This window comes from Triturus cristatus, chromosome 2_1 (genome assembly GCF_964204655.1).
Source record: "Triturus cristatus chromosome 2_1, aTriCri1.1, whole genome shotgun sequence".
Classification (NCBI taxonomy): domain Eukaryota; kingdom Metazoa; phylum Chordata; class Amphibia; order Caudata; family Salamandridae; genus Triturus; species Triturus cristatus.
Window position 1 is genome coordinate 1183870401 of NC_140581.1, and position 26337 is coordinate 1183896737.

General features: G+C 46.1%; 1 protein-coding gene across 2 annotated transcripts in view; it reads left to right on the forward strand.

The window, feature by feature from the left end:
* DNAH6 (dynein axonemal heavy chain 6) overlaps positions 1 to 26337 on the forward strand; it is a 2458578-nt gene that overhangs the window by 2325305 nt on the left and 106936 nt on the right. For both annotated transcript variants that reach the window (XM_085636629.1, XM_085636630.1), the window contains 2 exons: positions 5038 to 5165; positions 8091 to 8276. In XM_085636629.1, the coding sequence (XP_085492755.1) occupies positions 5038 to 5165; positions 8091 to 8276 (314 nt within the window). The remainder of the gene's footprint in view (positions 1 to 5037; positions 5166 to 8090; positions 8277 to 26337) is intronic.

Below are 26337 nucleotides of genomic sequence, written 5' to 3' on the forward strand. Positions count from 1 at the left end.
AGACCTTTCACACTAGACTCTATAAACTCTACAGTGCACACATGGCATAATTTACTAAATAGACAGGCAGGTGCAATCATGTACTCCCCTTTGATCCTTTTAGAATGGTGTTCCTGGTTTCCGACTGGTCGAGATGAGGAAGTGGTAAGAAAGACATCACGAAGATGGGGGACCTCTTTCAAAAGGGGGTGGCAGGCAAGTGGGCAGACATTGTGGCAGAAGGATATGAATCCTCCCCCTAACACATTTCCAGTACCACAGAGTCAGGCATGCTTTACGCGATCATCTAGGGGAAGATATGCAGGAGCCCATGGAGATGCTAACGCTTTTCTACATCTTACGCTCCACCACCCCCGTTAAGTTGGTGACCACTATTTATAATCTGATTCAAGAAGCCAGGAGACCATATAACGCTCGATAGGACTGGCAGAGAGATCTAGTCATAGTCATAGATGACAGCATTTGGTGTTATTGCTGCGAGATGACCAAACATATTTCACTTAATGGGAGGCACTGCCTCATCCACTTTAAATACCTCAATAGGGTTTACTATACACCTGAGAGACTGTTGGTATGGCCTATGGGAATCAGCTGCTTGTCCCCTGCTGCAGGGAAAGCGAAACTGGGTGCTTACATGTAGCCTGGTATTGCCCCAAGATCGCAGAATTCTGGGATAATGTTTTTCACACACTAAATGAGATCACAGGTCTCTTGCTTACTCCAGATCCACTACTTGCACTGCTGGAATATAACAAAAGAATAAGCAAAGAGGGAAGACAATGAGTAGCAATGGGCTTACTCCTTGCCAATCGCAGATTGGCTATGCCCTGGGCTAAGGGTCCAGCTCCGCCCTTAGACGACTGGGCAAAAGATATTCTTTATTGCAATACCCAATCAGAAATTTATATTGAGTTATTACCCCCTCAGAATCGACCCAAAGGATTTTGGGATTTATATCACCAATACCAAGGGTAAAAGGAAACTGGAGAGCCGGAAGGATGCTTTAGTAATTAAGGGTTGAACGGTCACAAGCTAAGCTACAACCTGGCAGATATTACACGAAGGGGGATGAGGTTAAATATTCTCATCTGCATTCAAGTGTAGGTATAATAAAGAGCATATGTTCTTGCTGACTACTATCAAACATTTATGATGTATAACTACTTTGGTTGTTGTATACATTTGCACTGTATATTTCCGCTGTGGGATTGTTCTGTGCCGCCATTGTAATTCGTATTGTACTGTGTTGGTTTTACACTGTAAAAGTTCTAAATAAAAAAAAAGATTTAAAACGAAGACCTGCTTTTTTAGCCTGATGCCACACACCTGGAAGGATAAGGATGGGATGGGCCCAAGTCTATCGATTTGGCGCTCGCACTTGCGTGATGGGCGAAAGAGATGAACTGGAAGGTAGCCACCAAGTTCTTAATTTGAGCCAGTGGTTTCTGGTGCTTGGCATCAGCACTTAATTGTCAAAACCTCCACTTATGCCACATGCTGGAACTGTTCATCGAATTTAGAGATGAGTCACAACAGTAGTTGATTTACTCAGTATATATTCATCATCATCATCATCCATCTTTATTTCGCATTTAGATTAATGCATAAAAATAACATAAAATCATTGAAATGTAATATGCATCATATAAAACAGCAAAACAGCTATAATGATAAGTTTAAGAAATCGGTAGATTCATATGCATGAACACAGAGTGCACCTGCTAATGGGTGACAGTACAAATTGTAAAAATGTGCCCCATGCGGATTAAATAGCATTTTTCTGTTTTTAAGAATGGCAAGTAAAAAGTTTGCAAGCATGAAACATAGATACGGAGTTTCCAATGATCGCAAAGTTTCAAGGGCTTGTTTATGCGAGCGGATCCAGAATTTTTTCTGCAATGGGATGAGGGATTTTTTCCTCGCTACCTTATAGAATGGACAAAAGAATAAGAGGTGTGAGATTGGTGGGAGAGGTCGTCACAGGGGCACAAAGATAGCTGGTTTACTGAATATACTTGTGCCGAATAAGCTGTTATTAATGGTATATATTTCAGTCTGAATCTGGTGAGTACGAAGCGATGTCTGATGTCCGTGACAAATGAGATATAGGATGAATGGCCAGTGCTCGCAGTTGGTGATGCTAGTTATGTGAAAACTGTGACTTTATTTTGTTTTTTTGCCACCTGTATGAGTTGCATTTAGTGACAAAGAGTTCTTCTCGGACGGTGAGTTAAACAAAAACTCCAGATCTAGTTCTCTGAGGGACTGTTTCACAAAAGTTAGCCAGCTGATGGAGGAAGCACGATCCAAGGTTAAGATATCCTTTAATACTGAGTGGTTTAGGGGGACTGATTCCCTTTTCCAGACTGAGAGGCAGGCTAGGAGCGGGGCAATTTTTAGCGTGTCTGATAGGAATGGAAAATCTAGTTCCTTATGGATTGAAATGCTTGGGCAAGAGGTTGGGATAGCTAATAGTCTCTTTAAGAATTTATCTTCTATTTCTTGTAGGGAGTCAATATTTGCTATTCCCCACACAGCTGCACTGTATGACACTATGGATCTTGTTTGTGCGTGATACATTTCTAACATTTCTTTTACTGGTTTGTTCCCTATTTTTGCTGCAAATTTCTAGATACAGGCTATACTTTTTGTCATCAAAAGGGCCCTGTTCCTCACCATTGTATACCATCTTAGTCTTTCATTGAAGAAGATACCCAGATACATAAAGTTGTCTACTCTATCCAGTCTTCTGTTGATATGGAAGCACATTAGTTTCTGCTTCTTGTCCCTACCTATGGCCATCACATATGATTTTGTTTTGTAAACATGGAGGCCTAGATCTGCCATGTAGGTAGAGTACGTCTCAATCAAGAACTGTAAGGCCATTGGAGTTCTGGCCAATAGGACGGCGTCATCTGCAGAGAGCATAATGGGTAAGGGGTGTGTGCCTACCACTGGAACATCCTTGCATTTTTCAGTCAGGACTTCAGAGAGTTTGTTTGTGTACAGGGAGAAAAGGAAAGGGGTAAGTACGCAACCCTGTCTTATCCCTTTATCAATCCTGAAAGATTTTGTACACTCCCCTTGTTTTCCGTATCGGATTACTGCCTCTGCATTTCCGTATAATTCTCTGATAAATGAGATTATAGATGGGTTCACGGCCAATGCCTCCATGATCGGCCACAATTTATTGTGGCTCGCACAGTCAAAGGCCGCTGACAGGTCCATAAATGCCAAAAATAGCTGCCCCTGTTTCGCGATGGAGTATTTTGCGGCGATTAGGGCAAGGTTGAGACACTGGTCTATTGTGCCCCTCCCCTTCCTGATGCCGTATTGGGCTTCAGCAAGGATTCTGTTCTCGAATTCCAACTCCTCCAGCCTATTTAGCAGCAGTCTGCCCATTACTTTGCTGTGCTGTCCAATAACAAGATTGGACGATAGTTAGCCAGATCTGCGCCACTCCCCTTCTTATGGATTGGGACTGTGATCGACTGTCTCCAAGACGGCAGAGGGCCGGCTTCAGCTATGGCATTAAATGCTGTTGTGAGGACCGGGACCTAGAGAGTTTTATTAGTTGTAAAGACATCTAGTGGAACCCCATCTGGCCCGGGTGCCTTCAGCGCTGGTGATTGGTTTAAAGCTAGTTCTACTTCAGCCATGGAGAACTCCAGTGCTGGCGGAGTCCTTGAATATGGCTCGGATAGCTCTAGTGTTTTGGCTGTTTGTTCCTGGAATATTTTTGGGAAATGACTTATCCACGTGGCCTCATCTATGTGGAGGTCCAGTGATGGCTCACTCTCCTCCTGGAAAGAGTAGTTGATTTATTCAATATATTTAAAATAACGACCAAGCCATTTTTTTAGCTTTGGAGGTCTGGAATAGTGTGAGTTCTCACACTTGTAGGAGTGTGATGATTTAGTTGTGTTGGTACGATCATTGGCAGTGCTGCCAGGAGCAAAAAGTAGTGCAAGCTGCAGTGGTCTCCTGACAAGGGCCCAGGCACTTCTTTTTTAACAAATTAAGGACTGCAGCCACCGCTACCTCCATCGCTACCTGGAAGCTTGAACTCTGGCGTTGGGCATAAGCAGAAAATGAAGAAGCCAGACGGTTGCGATTCAAGTCGGTGCAAGTCCCACAGATCAAGGGTCGGGACACCATGCTAGTGGCACTGGAAACAAGCTCCAATTTCTGACACTATACATCACTAACCTGACTCAAAAAGGACGAAGTCTCCCTGATGTCCATCACCCCTGTGTACCCCGCCCCAACCCCTCTGTCCCCGTTCCCCCATGAGTACTATCATACCTCGGGATTCTACAGGGTGGCACAGTGATACCTCCCCCCACACAATGGCAGTGTGCATGCCCCCCCCCCGAGGTTTCAATATGCACATCACCTGTACTCACCCCAATGGGAGGTCTCCCTGACCACAATGTTGTCTGATCGACACACCTCCAATGCTCACTGGCACGCTCTAGATATCCTAATGTACAATGACCAAAATTGTATTTGTGTTACTTTTGTGCTACATATACAAAACTATCAAAGAGCAATTAAAAAAATTATCTTTTTTTGAAAACACATTGACCCTTACTCCTATGGTACGCCTTGTGTTATTTTAAGCACAGAAATTCTATGTTATACTGACTTTCCTACGGTTCTACATTAGTACTTGTCTAATCTTCATCAAATCGAGACCAATCCCCAACAGTGGATTCATTTATCCTACTGTGATAAAACACTGATGTACTTTGTTGGTTATTTATCAGCACAAAAAATTAACCAACATTCATCGGCTTTTTACTAGCTTTTATCTCACGTAATGACAAACGGTAGCCCAATCGCATAGATTTTTTTATAGAAAAGTTAAGTCTACTTTCCCTATTTCGAGGTGATACGCTTTTAATCAATATTGCATTGTTTGGAATTTCTGCATCTATCCGTTTACCTCAACACCTATTAAAATATTTTTGCAATTGTGATTTCTCTTGAGTGATGACTTTAATGTTGTCGAACCATTTCTTACTTTTTATACAGGGAAACTAGAAATGGAGGGTGCTTCTGACACCCTTTTTGCCAAGGACGCCAATGGACGTCTGAATTCCCTAACAACTGTGCTCGGACAAGAAGTAGACAGGTTTAATAACCTTCTTCAAGTATTAAAGGTAAGCACGCTATACTATGTGATATCACACCTTGCACATATTTCTAAAAGGGATTGCTTATTGCTTGACTTTTTGTGAGTTGTACTTTAGTGGAAAATAGGCAAACTGTGTAAGGCTAAAGTGGGCAGTTCATATAATATAAACCAGGAAATGTTACTGGCCATTCTAGTTCCTTTAAAAGTCTATTTTTACCTTAGAAACCTGGTACCTATATGTTTGCAGCACTTGTTACCCAACTACAGTTTTACTTGACTCCTATCGGGAAATTCAGAATTTATCCATTTTCTCCTTGTGGCTCCAGTTTTACATATAAATTTAGTCAGAAGCCATGTGCTTCATTTGTTGGCCTGGATTTTGAGTGAAGCAGTCAAACATACCTGTTGCTAACAATATACTTATAGGCTTCGGGTCCGCCCCTATCAACCACTGACTTTGTTCTAGCATTGCCTTTTAGCCATTGGCTTGAGACTTTATCAATCAGGCCTTGACCCAGCCAAGTGGAGCATTCGTCTCATACCTTATGCTGTGGAGTATGTCCTTCTACCTCCACTCAAGTTCTTACGTTGAACTGCATGAGACCCTAGAGAGTCCTATAACTATTACACATTTGTCTGCTCCTGAAGCCTCCATCCCATGTGTCGCCCTCCATCACACTAACGCTGCATGTGTTTGCACATTACGCCTAGACTTGTTGGCTTTTCCAGGGCTTGCTACATTTTGGAATTGTGGTTACTACAGTGAAATGTATTACAGCACTACATGACAGGGCTGTTAGTACAGTCTGGGCAAGGAACCTGGTTATTGCCCCATGCTTTTGCCCATGTCAGAGGGATGCTTTCAGAGGTGGTACTACTTACTGAACCTCTGCTGGCTGACAGTGAGCATACATACAAGCTTCTTAAGACCTTGCTTCTCTGTGCTACAATCTACAGGAAACAACACACCTGGTCAAGACCGCTGCTTAGCGCTAAGAAAGGTACACCTTTGTGTGTTACAGCTGTCTGTTCCTTCTCTTTTTCAAGCAAAGCAGCTTGGGGCAGTATTGGAAAGAACTTAATGTCAGCTGTGCTGCCGTCTGCCTATGCATTGCTACACACTGCGCTAAGACAGTGTGACCTTCTTAATTTTTCCAAGTTATAAACTAAGTTCTGGCACAAAGTGTATCCATTTTTCATTGTGTCAGCCTGAGGTGCCACCCATACACACTGTTAAGGTTTTGATACTTGCCCTCCTGGGTAGTAATCTCTTGGAAGCCACACCACTTAAGTACCAGGCAATGTATGCGCCTTCTATGTGACATGTTCAGCAGAATGTCTTCTGATAAAGAACTAATATTATGATCTCACAGATTGCCCCTGTGGTGGGTGCCATGTTTTTGGCAGAGCAATATGGGGCTTATGCACTGTTTAAAACTGAGTCACGTTTGTGTGAGGCTGTACGTCTGTCAGCTTGCCAATTCATTCCATGCCCAGAGTTTGTCTTCTCACCACGTTAGTCTGCAGTGCAGTCTTCTCTTGTGATATCAAAGACAGCACAGACTGCCCCTGTGGTGGGTATCATGTTTTTAGCAGAACAGTATGGGGCTCATGCATTGTTTCACAGGGTTTCGTGTTTATGTGAGATTGTACGTCTGTCAGCTCGTCAATTAATTTCAGACACAGAATTTGTCTTTGCACTGTGTTATCCTGCAGTGCAATCTTCTCTTATAGTGTCAGACGGCACAGATTGCCTCTGTGGTGGGTGTGTTTTTGTCAGATCAGCATGGGGCTTATGTGCTATTTGTGTTAGATCGTACACCTGTCAGCCTGTCAATTCATTTCAGACAAGGACTTTGTCTTCTCACCATATTTGACTGCAGTGCAATCTTCTCGTATGGTGCCAAAGACAGTACTGAGACAGTGCATACTAATTCTGCTCCTGCTTCAATTTTCATCCTTGAAATGATCGTGGATGGCATATTCCCAGATTTGTTGTACTCTCAATGGAAACAAAGCAAGTAGAACATGGATTCCCACTTAAAAAGAAATGCCCCACTGCTGAGAGAGATCTAAATATCTGCCTTTTCTGGTAGCTCTTTCTTGCATCATCATTGCGATGAGAATTATAAATATGTTTTTAAGGTATAACAAGTGAAAAGAGGCCTATCGAAGCAGAAAAGCACAATGTGGTGTGGAAAGCAGAGGGGAGTACCCCACAAAGGCTACAATGCCACTAAAGGGTTTTGGTATAACTGATTAGAGATTAGTGGTATGTAAGGTACACCCCATCTACCTAAGATAATATATGTTTTAGAATGTTTGTTTATTTTCTCCTGTAAGGGTTCCACAAGAAGCAGTTGAGGGGTTGCTGGTGGGTCACTTGCTACAAGCATGACATCATTAAATATATATTTCTACACATGGGTATGCGTGTACAGATAGTTTTGCTCTATGCACAAGCTGGTGTGGTAGCATCAGCCCGAAAGTTGCCCCAATAGCCAATACAGTAAATAAGAGATTAATCTGTTTAACAGTCCTACAATGTGTTACTTTTCAGCCATCTTAGTATAAAGTTAAGATAATAAGGACAATAGTGATGGGGTCACTAAGGTTACTAAACTGTGTGGCTGTAATGGGGCATGACTTTAGCCAACTACCTGTAGGTTCACATAGTAAATTCCTAGCTGTATTTAGATTTCTGCTTTCTTGTTGGTGTGGCCATGCACCTGTTCATGAGTCACAATGAAGATATGTAATAGTGCTATATGCGTTGTGATTCTTGTCAGCATCTCATAAACCCTGAGTAGAACATTCGTCAAGATGGTGCCAACCTGCAGTAATATGGAGCTTAGTTTGCTCTGTTACATGTAGGCGAATTAGTTTTATTGTTTAATGCTCAGATGTTTAAAACTAATTTTTATGTTAATTGTTCTTCTTTGTTCTGCAGATTTCTTTGGAAACGCTCAACAAAGCGATTGCCGGGTTTGTAGTAATGTCAGAGGAAATGGAGCAAATATACAATAGTTTTCTTAACAGTCAGGTTCCTGCTTTGTGGTCCAATGCTGCGTATCCGTCACTAAAAGCACTGGGATCCTGGGTGAAAGACCTATCCCTCAGGACCACATTCATAGAAGTAAGTTACCTTGCTCTATAAAATAATGCACAAATAAAATTATAATGTTGATGTGTTTGAGAATGTTTGAACTTGACATCTCTCCTCACCCGCAACAAGTTTCAGATCTCACCGTATCAAAGGCTGTGAGAGCACGTAAATCGTGTTTAGTCTCATTCAACCAGGCTCCAAATGAAGATCAGGTTCAGATTGGTCTAATATTCTGGAAACAATGATTTCACCTGCTTGTCCCATTATTGTTACTGCCCTCTACCCTTCTCAAACGTCAGGTTGTGAAGTGCCCATACACCAATACAGTTAGCTCAGAACCGTATACACTGACTGGGATTGTGCAAGTGCAACTCTGGCTACACATTTGCGCAGTCCATGACTGTCCTTGTTATTGGAAGGGGCGTCTGACTCCTCCTGGGAGGGTGCTTGCCCATGCCAAATTTGTATCAGGGGAAATGCTTAGTTGATCTAAATAATTCTCATTTTTTAGTGTAGAAGTGTTTTATATTGAGATTTTTACATTTTAAAATATAATAAAAATAATTTTCCATAATGCGTTTTTATTATATATATGTATATATCTATATCTCTCTCTCTCTCTCTATATATATATATATATAATCTACTGGCGGTCGCCAGTAGATAGTTATAGTTAGGACCGAGTTCCCATGGGAAATCTGAAAATTATATTTTGAATAACTTTGGCGCCGGTTGACTTATCTTCGTGAAATTTTCAAAACTAATGGGGCGCTCCGCTCAGCTCCTACCCTGAAAGTCTCGGGGTGATTCGTCAAGCGGGTGCTGAGAAAAAAGGGGGGTCCCAAAACGCGTTTTCCCCATGCATTTTCCCATAGGACCTTTAGTCGAAGGTACAGCCCGAACGGCTGAACAGAATTACTTGAAATTCGGCAAAGAGGTAGTCCTCAGGTCAGGCATGTGCCTTTTGCATATATGGTGTCAATCTGTTCAGTAGTTCCTGAGAAAATTGCAGTTAAAAGTACATAAATATCTATATGCTCGCACCGTGCGCGCACCAAATGTCCGCGAGCGTAATTCTGATTGGTGGTTAGATGTCAGTGAACATTCGAATTGGTCGAAATCAGGAAGTGTCGGACGCCATTTTGTGTGTGGCAGTGAAAAGAAAGGTGGAGAACGTGAAAAGGGGGCAGGGTAGAGAGTTCCTGACCCCCTAGCCTTTGTCAGGGGGTCCCTGAAGGACCCCGAAGGGTGAAAAAAGCATTTTATTTTTTTTCAAAAAATCGCGGGGTGCATGCACGGTGCGCGCATGGTGAAAAACCCTTAAAAAAAACTGTTTATAAGTTTATAGGAGATATTAACTATGCTGTTCAACTTTATCCAAATTAAAAAAAAAAGAGCTGAGCCATTCCATATTACAGGATACAGTCAATCTATAACTATATACATAGGTAGTTTATTGTAAAATAAATATATAAAAAATATAATAATACATACATAAATTAGCATTTAAAAAACCTTACAAATTCACTTAAAAAACCATAGGTTTCACACATGTTATAGTTAGAAATTAGCATTTAAAAAACCTTGCAAATTCACTTAAAAAACCATAGGTTTCACACACGTTATAGTTCGGAATTAGCATTTAAAAAACCTTGCAAATTCACTGAAAAAAACATAGGTTTCACACATGTTATAGTTAGCTGGACATTTCACTCGTAAAAAACCATTGAAATTCCCCCGGTTTAGTTAGTTCAGCTAACTATAACTCGCGCGACCGCAATCCACTGCTGATGACGTCACATATTACATCACTCATGACATATTTTTTATATATGTATATCTAAAGGTTAATGGAAGAATAAATGGGTAAATAAGTGTCTAAATGGATGGTTTTTTTTTGTAAAATTAATTGTATAACTGACTTATTAACAGTATCTTAGTGAATACAGTGATGTAATATGTGACGTCATCAGCAGTGGATTGCGGTCGCGCGAGTTATAGTTAGCTGAACTAACTATAACGGGGGAATTTCAATGGTTTTTTACGAGTGAAATGTCCAGCTAACTATAACATGTGTGAAACCTATGGTTTTTCAGTGAATATATATATATATATATATATATATATCTATCTATATATATCTATCAGGTGTGTGAGTGCCTGTGTGGGTCTGTGAATGGTTGTATGAGTGCCTGTGTGGGTCTGTGACTGGGTCTGTGAGTGGCGCTATGGGTTTATGAGTTGGCGTATAGAGTGACTGTGTGTCTGTGAGTGCTGCTTGGGATTTTGGGCAACTGCAGAGAAAACACACTTTTTTTTCTTTTTTTTTGCAGAGTTCTATATAGCGCGAACTTGACCCGAATCCAATCAGGTATCACAGCGCTTTACATAGCACCAGTTACGTTACATGAGGACACACATTCATATTTTGTTAGGCATGGGGAGATTAAGTGATTTGCCCAGAATCACAGGATGTTCAGCGTCATTACCGAGACTCAAACCCAGTTCCCCAGGTCTGAGGTCGAGCGCCCTAGCTGTTAGGCCAACTCCTCTATACTTTACAAAAGTAAGTGCTTCTTTGTTTGGTGCAGAAGTGATCACATTCCTATGAATCAAGACCCTGTCTCCAAAATTGGCGGGGGACGTTTATTAAGTTTTCCATCTTTCTGTGAAAAAGGCGGGAAGACGTTGCATACCACTAATGTATACGAGGGAGGGAGGGGGCCACGCAGCCCCTCCTCCCCGGGCCAATTTCGGCCCCAGGGCACCCAGTCTGCACTGGGATTGTAGGGGGAGCCTGAAGGGCCCCGCGGTCCCTGTCTGCTCCCAGCCTCCTGAGGGAGCCAGCATTGCTTTCACACTTAGGGAGCTACTAAAAATGCAGCTTCCTGTGTGTGAATTCAATTTGTCTCTTTCCCTCCTTGCTTGACAGCAGGCAGGGAAACAGACATATGCTCCGCGTCCAGCAAGAGAGAGCATTATCTGAAAGAAACTATTATTTATAGAATTCTTACCTTAGAATTACCCCCAGGCTTCAGACTGGATCTGGAGAATTTTCTCTTAGTAGTACCCCAGTGCTTTGGTAGGTGGCGTTGGTCGACCCACATCCATTGTCGGCGTCGTGGTCGCCGGGATGAGGTCACAGTGTCTACTTAGACGTTGCCTCTGCGCGCTGACTTCAGTTCTTTCTTTTTCCGCCACAGCCTAGCTCAGATAAGGAGAAAGCTTGCCGCTTCGTCATTTTTTGACAGAACTTTTTTCCACTTTTATCAACATCTTTTTTTGAGTCTTCGACTGCGCGAGGGATGTCCATCATCAGATCGGCTTCAAGCTGTGCGACTCTTGTCACAAGCTGATGTCTGTGGCAGATCCACACCACTGGTGCCTGGAGCGTGACCACGACGCGGAGTTGTGCTCCGTCTCCCCGGCCATGAATCTGAAGTCTTTTCGGGAGCGGTCCCGTGGCCCGGCAGTCGGCTCTGCATCACTCACGGTCTCGCTCAAAGGGAAGGTCTCCAGACTGGTCGCGGAGCCATCACAGCTCATCCAAGTCCCCGCACTCTTCGGGTAAGTCAAAGCACAAGAAAAAGGTGAAGAAGCACCGTCGCTCTTCGCCTTTTCTCCATCAGTCGGCTGGCGCAACGCGGGACCTGGAGCATCATTGCACTAAGGCTCCGTCTCCAGTGCCTGACTCCGGAACGACTCCGCACCTCCCCCCATTTCTGGGAGGCGGGGCGTCCCCTGCCCAGCTTCGTATGTTCTATGAAGCCCTCCACCGTGTGTTTTGGCAGCCCAACTTCACTGGCATGCTTTCGGGTCCGCAAAGTCGGTTGGGGTCCCTGGGCCTTCAATGCTGGCAGCTCCGGCCCTGGCGCCTGAGGCCCACAGTGGATCCAGGCCCGGATCGATGCCGGTTGACCTTACTCAACCTTCTCTGGCAACGATTCCCCCGGCACGGCCGTACCCCCAGCAGACACCGTCCCCATCCTCATCCCCAAGATAGACCCAGAGCCGGACTGACATCGTCCGACATCGAATCCGATGCCGGAGGGGTTTTTTGTTCCCTTGTTCATCCCAGGTGTTCCCTATCACCCTGAAGGGGGTGATGAGGACTGGGAGAGGTCGCTGAACCATCTGACAGACCAGCTGGAAGAACCGGACAGGAGAGAGGAATTGGGTGACGCCAGTGGTCTGGATACCTCCTCAGACCTTGGCATGCTTTCTCCCCCTACCGTGGCTACGGAGGAGGGATCATCCTATGCAGTAGGGGTGCGTAGGGCAGCCGAGGCCTTGGGCCTGGAGCTCCCTACAGTAGCAGTCAGGTCTAATCTCCTGATGGAGATGATTTAACCGGAGGAAACTTCCTCTGAACCAATTTTGCCCTTTAATGAGGCCCTCACGGACGTCCTACTGGGCAAGTGGTCCAAGCCCAGCACAGGGGCTACTGTGGAACGGACAATTGCCCACCACCACCCTACGGCTCCGGGCCATCCCATTTTCCTCACCCAACACCCTTCCACGAGAGCTTGGTGGTCCAAGCTTCTTCCAAGGGTGCATTCCCTTCCACACCCCCGGACAGGGAATCCAAGAAGCTGTATCATCTTGGGAGGCGCATATTCTCTTCCTCCAGCTTGGCACTGCAGTCTGTGAATACCGCGTGCCGCTTGGGCTGATACTCCCATACCATCTGGGATATGGTTGCGCAGGTGCTGCCTCAGTGCCTGGATAAGGCCCGGGTCATTTTCTCCCAAGCCGTGGCAGATGGGAGAGACGCAGCAAAATTCACAATCCGCTGTGGACTGGATACCACTGACTCACTGAGCAGAATGATTGCCACGTCGGTAGCCATTCAATGCTATGCCTGGTTGAGGACGTCAGTTTTTTCGGGGGATGTTTAGTCGACTCTGCTAGACATTCCCTTCGATGGCCGTTGCCTTTTTGGCTACAAGGCAGACTCGGCGCTGGAACGCTTAAAAAGGTCTCTCGGGCTACGGCCAGATCCTTGGGCCTCGCTACATCCTCCTGCCCACCACAGTCTGCCTTTTCGGGCTATGGAAGGTGCACCCCACCACGTCTGGTCCACCACCGGCCCACGGAAGCTGCCCAGCCTCTGTGTAGCCTCAGACAAGGGATCCAGCGATGCAGGTCAGGGTACCAGCGTGCAGGCCAGTCCACCCTCCCCTGCAGCAGCCTCCAGACCCTCCCAGTCTGACCTTTCAGGCCCATTCGCTGCCAGTGGGTGCCAGGATTTGCCATCACCTCCCCCACTGGCAATCCATCACATCAGACAGGTGGGTTTTGCAGATAGTCCAAAGGGACTACTCCCTCCCCTTCAAGACTAACCATCCCTCAATGCCACCATCCTTAGATCGCATGTCATAAGATCATTTGACGCTACTCTGCCAGGAAGTCTTAGCTTTTATGGCCAAGGGAGCAATCAAGAGGGTTCCTGCGCCAGAAGTAGGCTGTGGTTGCTATTCCCGCTACTTTCTGGTGCCCAAGAAGGACAAAGGCTTGCGTCCTAACCTAGGCCTCAAAGCCCTCAACCGCTTCCTCCACAAGGAAAAGTTAAAAATGCTAACCTTGGCTCAAGTACTATCTGCCCTCAACCCTAGGACTAGATGGTGGCGTCCTGCAGGACGCTTATTTCCACATCGCCGTACTTCCAGCCCACAGACATTATCTACGGTTCACGGTAGGCCACAAGCATTTTCAGTTCACTGTGTTCCCTTTCGGTCTTACCAGTGGCCCTCGGGTGTTCATGAAAGTGATGGGGGTGAGCGCAGCTCATCTGCGCAGATCAGGGATCCCAGTCATCCCCTATCTCGACTATTGCCTTTGAAGGCAGGCTCTCCCCTGGCTGTTGTCTCCCACCTCCAGATTATGGCAGATGTCCTACATTCACTGGGGTTCACTATCAATGTGCAAAAGTCACACCTGACTCCCTCTCAGATGCTCCCTTTCATCTGAGCTGTTCTGGACACAGTGCAGTTTTGGGCTATCCTCCCAAGCAGTGAGTTTGGGATATTCGGGCTATGATACCAGTGTTTCAGCCTCTATCCTGGATTTCGGTGAGAATACCCTGAGGCTGCTGGGTCTCATGGTCTCCTGAATCCTGTTGATGAATCATGCCAGATGGCATATGAGGGCTCTGCATTGGGACCTGAAGTTCTAGTGGGTGCAGCCTCAGGGGAATCTTTCCGACCACGTCCAGATCTCGGAGGGAACTGCGCTACAACTGTAGTGGTGGTTAACGAACCATGATTGGGTCAGAGGCGATCCCTCTCTTTTCCCCAACCAGAACTCACAGTGGTGACCGATGCCTCACTCCTGGGATGGGGCGGCCATTTGGGAGAGGCGGAGATCAGAGGAGTCTGGTCTCCGGCAGAGTCTGGGCTCCATATGAACCTGTTGAAGCTCCGGGCGATTCGCTTGGCACTGAAGGCATTTCTTTCTCCCTCAAGGGGAAGGCAGTGCAGGTGTTCAAGTACAACACCACAGCCATGTGGTACTGCAACGAACAGGGTGGGGTGGGGTCGTGGACACTTTGTCAAGAGGCTCTTTGCCTTTAGACATGGCTGGAACATCCGGGCATGACCCTGGTGGTTCAACACCTGGCAGGTTCCCTGAACGCCAGAGCGGACAAACACAGCCATCGGTGCCTGGTGGATCACGAATGGTGTCTTAACTCAGAGGTGGGGTAAGGTCTCTTTCAGCAGTGGGGAAAGCCTTGGTTATATCTGTTTGCCACCAAAGAGAACGCGCAATGTCATCAGTTTAGCACATTGGAGTTTCCAAGGCGGCACTCGCTCAGCGATGCTTTTTGTCACGACTGAAGTTGCGGCCTGCTGTACACCTTTCCGCCTGTACCACTTCTGCCCCGAGTGCTGAAGAAGATCAAGCGCAACAAGGCCCAAGTCATTCTCTTGGCGCCGGACTGGGCACAAAGAGTCTGGTACCCAAGCTCTGAAGCGTGGCTATAGATCCTCCGATGAGACTGCCCCTGCGGGAGGATCTTCTGTTGCAGCAGCAGGGGAAGGTCCTCCACCCGAACCTGTCCAGCCTCCGCCTCCTTGCTTAGAGATTGAGCGGTGAAAGTTGACAGCTTTTGACCTTCCTCCCGAAGTCTTTAATGTTATCTTGGCAGCCAGGCGTCCCTCCACTAAGACGGTATACGCCTGTCGATGGAACAAGTTTGTGGCATGGTTCACAGCAAAGACTGTTGATCCACTCTCTGCCCCTCTTTCTGAGGTTCTTTTGCTCCTTCTTTCTTTGGCCCAGCAGGGCTCTGCTCTGGGCACTCTTAAGGGTTACCTGGCAGCCATTTATGCTTTTCTCTGGCTCCCAGATCAGCACTCTTTGTTCAAGTCCCTAATTGTAAGTAGGTTATTTAAAGGCATAATTCATCTCTTTCCTCCATCTCCTTTCATAATGCCTCAGTGGGACTTGAACCTTGTATTGACTTACCTAATCTGTGCTCCCTTTTAGCCTCTTCACAACTGGCCTCTTAGGCTTCTCACCCTGAAGACTGCCTTTCTTGTTTCCATCACCTCTGCTCGCAGAGCAAGTCAGCTTCAGGCTCTTTCTTCTAAGCCCCCTTTCTTCTCGGTCCATCAGGACACAGTGGTGCTTCAAACGAGGCTCTCGTTCCTACCTAAAGTTGTCACTCCTTTTCACATCAGAAAGACTATTACTCTGCCCACCTTTTGATTGCCTCCGCATCCTTCCAAGGAGGAGGAGAGACTACACCATCTGGAACCGTAACGTGGGCTGTCTTTTTACCTTGATCGCACAAAGGATTTCCGGTTGTGTATCAAGATTTGTTATGCTTTAGCTAAAAGGGAACCTACAGTGCAAGCCCATTCCACTAGAGCTCCGGCAGCAACCACTGCTTTGTCTTGTGGAGTCCCAATCATTGACATCTGCCAGGCGGCCACGTGGGCTTCTGTGTACACGTTCACCAGACATTACTGCCTGGATAGTACAGTCTGGAGGGACAGCTGCTTTGCCCGTTCTGTTTCCCAGGACTTTCTGGTTTGAACTTGGTTCGTAGTCCCTCCTCCGGGGTTGATATTGCTGAATCTATTCTAAGGTAAGGAATCTATAACTAATAGTCTATTTCAGATGAACAAGTTACTTACCTTTGGTAACCATGTATCTGTAAGAGACATATATTAGTTATAGATTCCTTACCGCCCCAACCATCCTCCCCGCTCTGCGAACTGACTTCTGGGATAGGGACTCCCTTGCAGGGTTCTAGTGTGTTGCACCAGTGGCCAGTGTCTTTAATGGCTCTGCGCTTCTGGCGTGGAAAGTCGTATCAGAACTGACATCAGTCTAAGTAGACACCACAATGTCATCTCGGCGACCACAATGCTGACAACGGACGCGGAATCGACCGATGCCACCTACCGACGCGCAGGGGTACTGCTTAGAGAAAAATTCTGATTCACTCTGACGCCTGAGGGTAATCCTAATGTAAGGAATCTATAACTAATATACGTCTCTTACAGATACAGCGTTAACAAACGTAAATAACTTGTTCTTCACTGCTCCCACTTGCTGAAAGCAGAGTGTTTTCTGTGGCGTGGCGGGAGCGGGTAAAGCTCCTGCTAAGCCACAGCAAACAGCTATTTCCTGCTGGTTGGCATCTGGGACAAATCAGGAGCCAGCCCTGGGGGGTGGCGGTCCCCAGAGCCATCTATGGCTCTAGGACAAGGGCTCTGTGTCCCTCCTTTGATTCAGTAGGGCCAGCCCCAGGGAGGTGGCGGTCCCCGGGGCCAAGAATGGCCTGGAAGGAGGGCCGCGCAGCCTCCCTCCTATTTTAAAACAACATTTGGCCCTGGGGAGGTGGTGGTCCTGGGGGCCACCAGGGGGGGTTCATGAGGCCCCTCCAAATTAGCCCCGGGGAGGTAGTGGTAACTGAAGCACTAAGCACAGGGGGTCCGCAAAGACCCCCATTTCTTTTAAATTAGTCCCAGGTAGGTGGCAGTCCCCAGGGCACAAGGAGGATGCCCCGTGCGCCCCCCTCCTTACATTTATTTATGGCTGCATTCCCCTGAGACCTGGGCCAACTGGGGGATAAATTATAAAGAGGCACAGGATCCTGCGCGTCTTTTTTTTTTTACATTTTTGGTGGGAGCCACGGCTCCAGCATAGCTCCCACCTATGTTTAAAAAAAAAAGAATTTCTGGGACCCTCCAAGAAGCCTAGGGGGTCTGGGTATTCCTACCCTGCCCCCTTCTCTTTTTCTTTAATGATTTGTTTGGGTCTCGAATCAAGCCGAGTCCCAAGGTGGCTGCCAACACTTCCTAGTTTAAAGTGTTGGCAGTCAACCATAGCGCTGGGACGCCTCTTCGCTGAGTCAGCTGCGCACTATATAAAAAGAATTAACATAACATAACCAGATCTCAGCACGAGACCAGGAGGGTTCGCGGAGCCTTCTCGTCCCTATATGCACAAATGTTAATGTCTTTTAATTACCCTGCAATTACTGAACGAATTTTTACCAAACCAGAAAAAGGTACTTCTCTTGACCAACGGCTATCTTTCTGCCAAATTTGGTATAATTCCGTTCAGCCTTTTGTCTTAAGTTCCTATGAGAATTAAATAAGGAAAACACATTTTGGGATCCCCCCTTTTTCTCGGCTCCTGCTTGACGGATCACCCTTAAACTATCAAAACAGCAGCTGAAGTGACCATCATTCAAGTTTTGAACATTTCGTGAGGATTCATCAAACGGCACCGAAGTTATTGGCAAAACAAAAAAAACGCTCTTCCTATGGAAACTAGGTCCTAACTATAATTAGTGATGTCATTATTGATGACATTGAACATGTCACTAGTGATGTAATATGTAAGGTCAGAAGTCATGCATGGAAGGGGCTCAAGTTATATGTAGCTTAGTAAACTATAACTAGTGAATTTCAGTGTCTTTTAGAGCTTAAAATGATATTTTCTAACTGGCATTTTCATCCAGCTATAACACCACTTTAACAGTTGTTTTTTTCAATACATTTCTGAGGGTTTCTTTTTTGCGCAATGTAAGCTATTATTATCAGACCTAACTGCAACATCACTTTAACCTTTGGATTTTTCAGTGGATTTTTGAGTTTTAAAAAAATGTAATATAAGTTCTTATTGCAATACCTAACTATAATGTGACTTTAACTCTTGTTTTTTTCAGTGAATTTCTAGGGATTTTACTTATCCCAAAGTATGATCTTACTACCATTCTTACCTATAACATTACTAGCCTGTGGCAGACAATCCCTGCACCCAACCTCACTGGGGGATGGTCATCGTCCTAACCCCTCTCCGCACAGCCAGCGAATGAAAGGGTTCATCACAATGGAAAAGAGTGTCATTTTAAACAATTGTCTACTGGCTTTCTCAAAGGGTCACCACATCAATGTATAAAAGGCAGACCTATTGGCTTTGTCAAGAGGTGGACGCATCAATATACAAGGCAGACCTATTGGCTTTGTTAAGGGGTCACCACATTAATGTACAAGGCAGTCTATTGACTTTATGAAATGGTCACCAAATCATTGTATAACTGCAAACCTATTGGCTTTGTCAAGAGGTGACCACATCAAAATATAAGGCAACCTATTAACTTTGTCAAGGGTGACTATATTATTATACAAAACAAGCCAATTGGCTTTGTCAAAGGGCCATCACATTATTTATATAAAGGCACACCTTTTGGCTTTGTCTCGGAGTGACCACATCAATAGACAAGGTAAGCCTTCTGGCTTTGTCAATGAGTCACTACATCATTATAGGGACACAGGCCTATTGGTTTTGTCAAGGGGTGACCAAATCACTATACAGGGTAAGCCTATTAGCCATGTCAAGGGGTCACCATATCAATGTAAACAGGCAAGCATGGTAGCGTTGTCAATAAAAATAATGGAGCCACAACACCAACCACAAGGGTGTCCTGCAATCCTCAGCTGAAGAGCACATACTCCAGGAATGCCTAGAAGCAGCATCAACCTTCCCTGACCATTGTATACACCCCAGGAAACATAGGATTACTTTTAATAAATTACTTTTGATGATTGCTGGTCTCTCTTCAGCTCCCAAAACAATTTTGGAACATATTGTCAGAGCTCCTAGTCAAATGGGGGCACCACAAAGCATGAAAAAATATCAAATTAGCCCACAAAGGACATTATGGGGCCCTCCTGATCAAGAGCATGGAATAATAAATATTCAGCATCGGAAGGCTTGAATTTTTTATATTTCAACCCACTGCAAAAACACATATCATACTGCAATTGTGAGTCAAATCACAAACTAGGAGAAGCCTTTTGAACAGAAACATCTCATCCATCGAGAGGAAAGAAAAAACAGGGCTAGTACCACCCCGTTTTGTACCACCCCGTCTGTCCCTAAACCAATGCAAAGCAGCATCTGCAGGGGCACCAAACAAATGAACGCCATCAAACGCCATGTCAATTAAAACTGACTGGACTGCCTCTGAAAATCCAGTAGTACTAATCCATGCTCCCCGGCACAACGTCACAGAGGGTGCCATGGCTCGACCAATCCAATCAGTAGTGTCAACTTCACACCTAAATGATTGCCGTCTGCCGCCCATCCGATATCAATTGACTCAAATCATTCCTATTAGCCTCTTAAAACAATGGCACTAGTTGTGCCAAGGAATCCCATAAGGCATGAGAAAAACGTCCTAGGATGCAAGTCGTATTAAGGGAATGTAATGCTGCACTGGTGGAAAAAAAACATATGCTTTTCACAAGAGTCTTGCTTTCTGGAATCTTTATCTTATAGAGTACGAGGAAGGCTATCAACATTGTGGGAAGATGTAGCGGCCTGAACCATAAAACGGTGTGTAGGTTGGTGAAGAAGGCAAACAGGATCATCTGGGGATGCTTGTTGGCAATAGTACGGTCCACAGATGCACCAGTATTGGGCTTAGCCCATGCCCCTAGTAAAATATCATATAATGCCTCACAAAAGGGTAGCACTGGCTTAACCCCTGACTGACCCAGATCGAGAACCTCAATGAGGGGTCTGTAGATCATCCGCCACCCTTAACACATCCGCCAAGGAAGAGATGGCCTCCGAAGCAAGGCGATAGAAGGCTTGAAGCAGGGGAAGACTCTAACCACTTGCTTCGCCTAACGCCGAAATCCAGCTATCCATCATAGGCAGTGCATTTACAGGTTGCACCAAAGAAACCTCTTCCTCATTTCCTTCCATCAACTCCTGCATTATCAGCTCTGCAAATGACATTGATTGACGCTGAAACTGCGCCATCTTGATGTCGAGAACAGAAAATGGAAGGGCGTCGGTCGACGGCATCGTATACAGAATTAGTTGAGGGGATGTTGACGCCTCAAGACTCTGCAGGGTCATGCACCGACATCGTTCTGGAGTCAATAGGCACCACAGGTGTGATCCCCCAAGGACTGTGCACTGGTGTCTCCAAGGGACTGACCACAACTGTGGAGGAATCTGTCAGCGATGTTGCAGTCACTGTACCCATCACCTCCTTGAGGCCCGGGTGCGCTCCAGAGGAAGTTGAGGGTCCAAAGATGCCATGGAGAGTATCATAATACTCTTTCATCTGGGTCCAAGTTGCTCCGGCTCCAGGAAAGAAAGGTAGGCGCGGAATCCTCAACACAAGGGCGTGAAGAGCCTCCTAAAACCTCATTGTGAGTTGAAGAAGCACCAGAAAGCCGCAACTTTGTTTGCTTATGACAAAGCTTACGGTGACACATGGACAGGGACTTGGAATGCTGACCTTGTTCACAGGATGGAAAGTGACGCTCACGGGTAAAACCCTCTGGGTCGACTCCGTAGCCGAACCGCAGGACTACAAAGTTGGCCAATTAGGAGCACTGAAAGTCCGCGACAGCTATGCCATTAGGAGTTTCATTTGTTGGTCCCTCAGCACCTTCGGTTTCAGCCATTAGCAGGAGTCGTAGTCTTCGGCGTTGGGGTGCTTGTCCAAGCACCACATGCCTATAGCATGAGGATCGTAACCGACATCTTCAGAGCACAAGACCCACAGGATTTAAATCCAGAAGGCATAGAGAGCTCTGGCACAATGTTTCAGCCGAAAAAAATGGTCACAGCAGGCTGAAAAATTGAGATACGCTTCTCCGGATCCGCGTTACAGGGCAGAAAAGAAGAAACTGAGGTCTGCGCACCTGAGGGGACTTATATGGCTCTACTGATGTCACAACCGCAGTCACGGTCATCACGGAGGTACTGCTGAAAATTTCCATATCCAGTCTGATGCCTGGGGAGATTTCAAAAGTTAAGGAATCTGCGACTAGATGTCTCTATCAGATGTAAAGTTCACTACCATCCTTTGTTTAGTCTCCTTGAGCTAACGACTAGATGAAACTGGAGAGCCTGGTATGGTAAAGGCCATATAATTAGGTCTTCAAGGCCTTGCTAACTTAGAGCAGATAAATCAAAATATACGGGTCTCCGGCACAAAGTTCCAAATATCATCTACAGAGATCTAGAAAGGTTTTCCTTCAAACTTTGTTTAGTGTTTAGTATTTAGTTCTGGAAAAGATCATGTTGGAACAGTAGTCCAGATTAATATATTATTCTTTCTGTGCCCTTGAGAAGGGAATGGTTGGCAGTGTAACAAATGCAGTCTGGTAAAAATTGGGTGTTGGTTGAAATTCCTAAAATGAAGGAACGTTTTTTCAGCAGTTTTCTAAATTCTCTGAAAATTAGCTGAAGAATAGGGTGGAGTGATCAAATATAGGACATGACCAAGATGAATAGCAAAAGAAACAAAGGTTTTAAACCCAGTCAATGACAGATTATTACAGAAAAACCCATAGAATTTTTTTTATTCGCTAAATAATTATGTGAATCAGTGGAAAAAGAAACAAGTCAGTTTAGCTGAAAAATAGGGAGACAAGCACAAGGGTATTTTAATTTCACTAAAGTCAATCGCACTAGCCCAGCTGACTGATATCCTTTTGAAAAATATAGCCAGGTTCTCAACTTCTCTCCACATTGCTTATAAAAATGGTTCAAACTATCTCTACAGGCCTGCCTTTGCAGCCTGTGTAAGCTGCTGCTAGCACCACTTACCATAGATATAGGTTTCCCTATATCTAAGGTCACTGCACTTAAAACCTATGTCACCCATACAGCAGGCCTTTTCAATCCTGAAGGCAGGGTGCTCGGTTCTAAGTGTGAGGGTGCCCCTGCATGAGCAGGACACCCTACAGCCTTCAGAGTCCTTTCTCCCGGGTTGTAAATGAGGCAGCCATATAACATATAGAGGGGCACCGCGTCATTAAGCGAACTTGACCCGAGGGTATCTGGTATCAGAGCGCTTTACATGAGCACCAGTTGCATTACAAGAGGGCACATTCATTTTGGTTAGGCACAGGGAGAATAAGTGATTTGCCCAGAATAACAGGATGTTGAGTGTCCTTGCCGAGACTCAAACCCGGTTCTCCAGCTTTGAGGTCGACCCCCGTAGCCGTTAGGTCAACTCCTCTCCTCCTCTTTTATAAATACACTGTGTGGTTCTTTTTCATTTAATCTATACCTAAAAGATTATATACTGGTGAAACAAGCTGCTTCACGTTCCTTTTGGACTAAGCCTAAAGACTGCTCTCCACAGCTTCCACTTAGCTTTCTATGTTTGTCTTAGACCACTAAAATCACCATAAGGGTTACCTGGATCAGTGCAAAGTGTCCGCTTACATAATTGTACATCATATACTGAGCCAGCTTCTCACTCTATCAGAAAAATGGGCATCTGGAATACAAGCATTACACAGATTATGAGGCTCCGATTGTGCCTTTTTTCTGCCACATAAAGAGCACTTCAGAAACAGAGAGGCATTTTTGTGAAGAAAGAAAAATATTTCTTATCAGGAAATGACAGAATATTACTCTAGGTTCTGCGAGGTATTAAATAAAGTGTTTTAAAGAAGGTTTGGAAAGCTTTCCAGTAGAAAAAAAGGACATGGTGCTCAGTGCTTGAGGACTCTATCACCAGGAGCCGGAAGATAGAACTGAAACATCTGTCACTGGGAGAACATGATGGGATACTGGAGGATTGGCATTCTTTAATGCGGCTGAGCCAGTTTTTCACCTGTACATGGCTGCAGCCTACATGGCCACATTACCTTATAATTCTCCTTAATTTCCTTAAAATGTGGTCTGTGAAGGAGCTATTTTTCACCCAGCTCCCCTCATAACTTTTCTAACTGCGGATGGCGAGCATGGCACACAGGGCTCCATACTCGACTTAACGCACCCTGAAGAGTTTCTGCCCCCTACTCCTTCTCACTACATGAACGTGTGATTCACATACTAGTTATGAGTGCACCACCAACTTTTCTACTGGATTATCTAGGTTGGGCCACCTGTCTGCCGCTGTCACATGGGTGGGGGGTGGGGTTGGGTTTTGGGGGGGTGGGGCACAGGGACTTATTCCCTAGTTGTACTGGTTAGTAGTGTTGTTTATTTGTTATGCAGAGGCTAGAGCCTATGAACAAAAATAAATAAATATATAAACTGCATTTACACTGGTATAACGGATGAATAGTACGCACGTGATGGGGATACTGTCTATGACCAACGTATGATCTATGGATATAGCAAACTGTACTTTCCCTATATGGCCTCCAGTTGTCTTTGCATGTTTCATGTACTTGTCAAAATGGAAGTGGTTTGTTTAATAAACATAAGTTGACTTCAGTGAGCTAAACTCATAACCTGTTTTACTCTCATTGGGAGGGGGGAGGTGATCCATCTTAATGTGTTGGTTAAGTAATTGTGCCTTCCCACCCCTTCTGAAAGAAAAACAGAGTACAGAAGTAAACCTGTTAACCCAGGTGTTAACCCAGATGAGACCGGGTGGAGTAGGTAACAAAACAAAAGTGTCTCAATTGGAAATCAATAAGGAAAACCATTATAGAGATAGTATAAATCACTCGAAGGAGGGGGAGAATGAAGAAAGGGAGATCACAAAGCGATTTTGTAGGGTATAGAGTAATATTTGTAAGTAGTTGTAACAGCACTACGGTACAATTTTATATACAGTAACCATAACACACAAATGTGCACTGAACGTGCTAGTAATGGTGAACGGCGCAGTGAAACAGGGGTGAGAGAACAGCGTGACCGCAAAATAAAAGTGAAAACAAGTAATTATGTGGTCAATGATACAATACAGATATGTACAAAGTAAATATTCCGATTCAGAGGAGGAGCCTAGCGCGCATCCAAGATGGTCGCGTGAGCACAGGGCTCCCCGGACCCTCGCTGCTCCTCGGAATTTATCCTGAATCTATCCTGACCCGGTTGATGGAATCTGGGAGCCGAATGCTGGCTGAACACTAAACTCCTTTCGGAAATCAAATCGGACCTGGCAATCCGGAGTTATGGTGGTTTGAACTTTTGAGGCCCACCCTACGGCAGTGCCCGACCATCGCTACACAGTACGAGGCCTTGGCCCGTAAAATCGACACGGTGGCCATTGACATTACCCTAATCCGGGCGGATCTCTCTAAGACCAACGAGAGGGTTCAGTCGCTGGATGTGCGGACGTCCTCCCTTGGGACGGACGTGTCGGACCTGAAGGCCACTCTCGGCGATCTCAAGTCGGCCAATGATCTGATGGCCCGGCGGCTGGAAGACTTCGAGGGACGGGCCCGCCGCAATAACATCCGCGTCATAGGCGTTCCGGAGACCTCCGATAACCGCCCGGTTGATCTTCTGGTCGAGGAGCTCATCCTCGAACATCTTGCTCCCGCTGGCCTGAGTAAGTTTTTCGCTGTGGAGCGGGCCCATCGAGTCCCAGGTGGCCGGCCGCGACCGGGTGCCCCCCCGAGGCCTATCGTTGCGAGACTTTTCCACTACAGAGACCGAGACGCGATTCTGCAGGCCTCACGGGTTCATGGCCCGGTCCGACATGAGAACTCGTCCATTAACTTTTTCCCGGACTTCACCCAACTTGTCCAGAAACAGCGGATGGGCTTCCAGGGGGTGAAACGGCGTCTCCGGGACCTCGGTCTCAAGTACTCTATGCTTTATCCTGCAAGGCTCCGAGTGGAACATGAAGATCGGACTACCTTTTTTGACTCTCCTGTGACTGTGAGTGACTGGCTGGATTCGCTGCCAGACCGGGGTGACCGGACTAGGCCCTCTGCCGGTACCGAGGGTGGTGGGTCTCCTTTGGAGTGACTTATGGTCCCGGACTCTGCCAGGTTGTACTGTTCGGCTGGGTTCTACTTCTTTTGTGCATTTTGTTTCACTATGTTGTGTGTGGGGAGCGGGCGGGGACGGGTCCCCTCCCTCCTCCGGGGTCTTTTCGTAGAATGGGGTTTGTAGGGCGACAGGCACACTGCAAGTTGGGGTGGTTTGAACCGCAGGGGTGCAGGGTGGGGGGTGTTGGAGTTGGGGGGGGGGTTGGTGGGTGGGTGGGGTTGTTTGCATTTGTGTTTTTTGTTTTCAAGGCGAAGTATTGGCTATGGTTCATCCTTGGGTGTTGAGCTCTTTGCTAGGGGGCCCTTGATCTACTGGATGGGATGGGGGGGGACGGGTTGAGACTGATGTCTTGGAACGTCAATGGATTGGGGGACCGTATCAAACGGGGTGTTGTGCTGCAATATCTGCGTCGTTTGACTCCTGATGTGGTGTTCTTACAGGAGACGCATCTGGTTGGCAACGTTTGTCGGGCTATGAACAGGGGGGGGATATCGACTTGTGGCCCACTCTGGTTTCACCACTGGTTCGAGAGGGGTGGGCATTCTCTTGCGAGCTTCACTTCCGTTGGAGATCACCAGGGTGGTCCCAGACGATAGAGGGCGCTATGTGGCTCTGACTGGGAGGTGGGAGGGGCAGTCCCTTTCCTTGATCTCAGTCTATGTCCCCCCGGGCCTCCAGAACTCCACCTTCTCAGACTTGGGTCGTATGTTGCTTGGGCTTCCTGACAGTCTTCTGCTTATGGGTGGGGACTTTAATTCTGTTGTCTCGGGTGACCTGGACCGTCATCCGCCCAGGGCCCTCCCTGCTGCCCAGGCGTGGCTGGGCGGGCTCCTGGAGACCTTCGGTCTGGTGGACT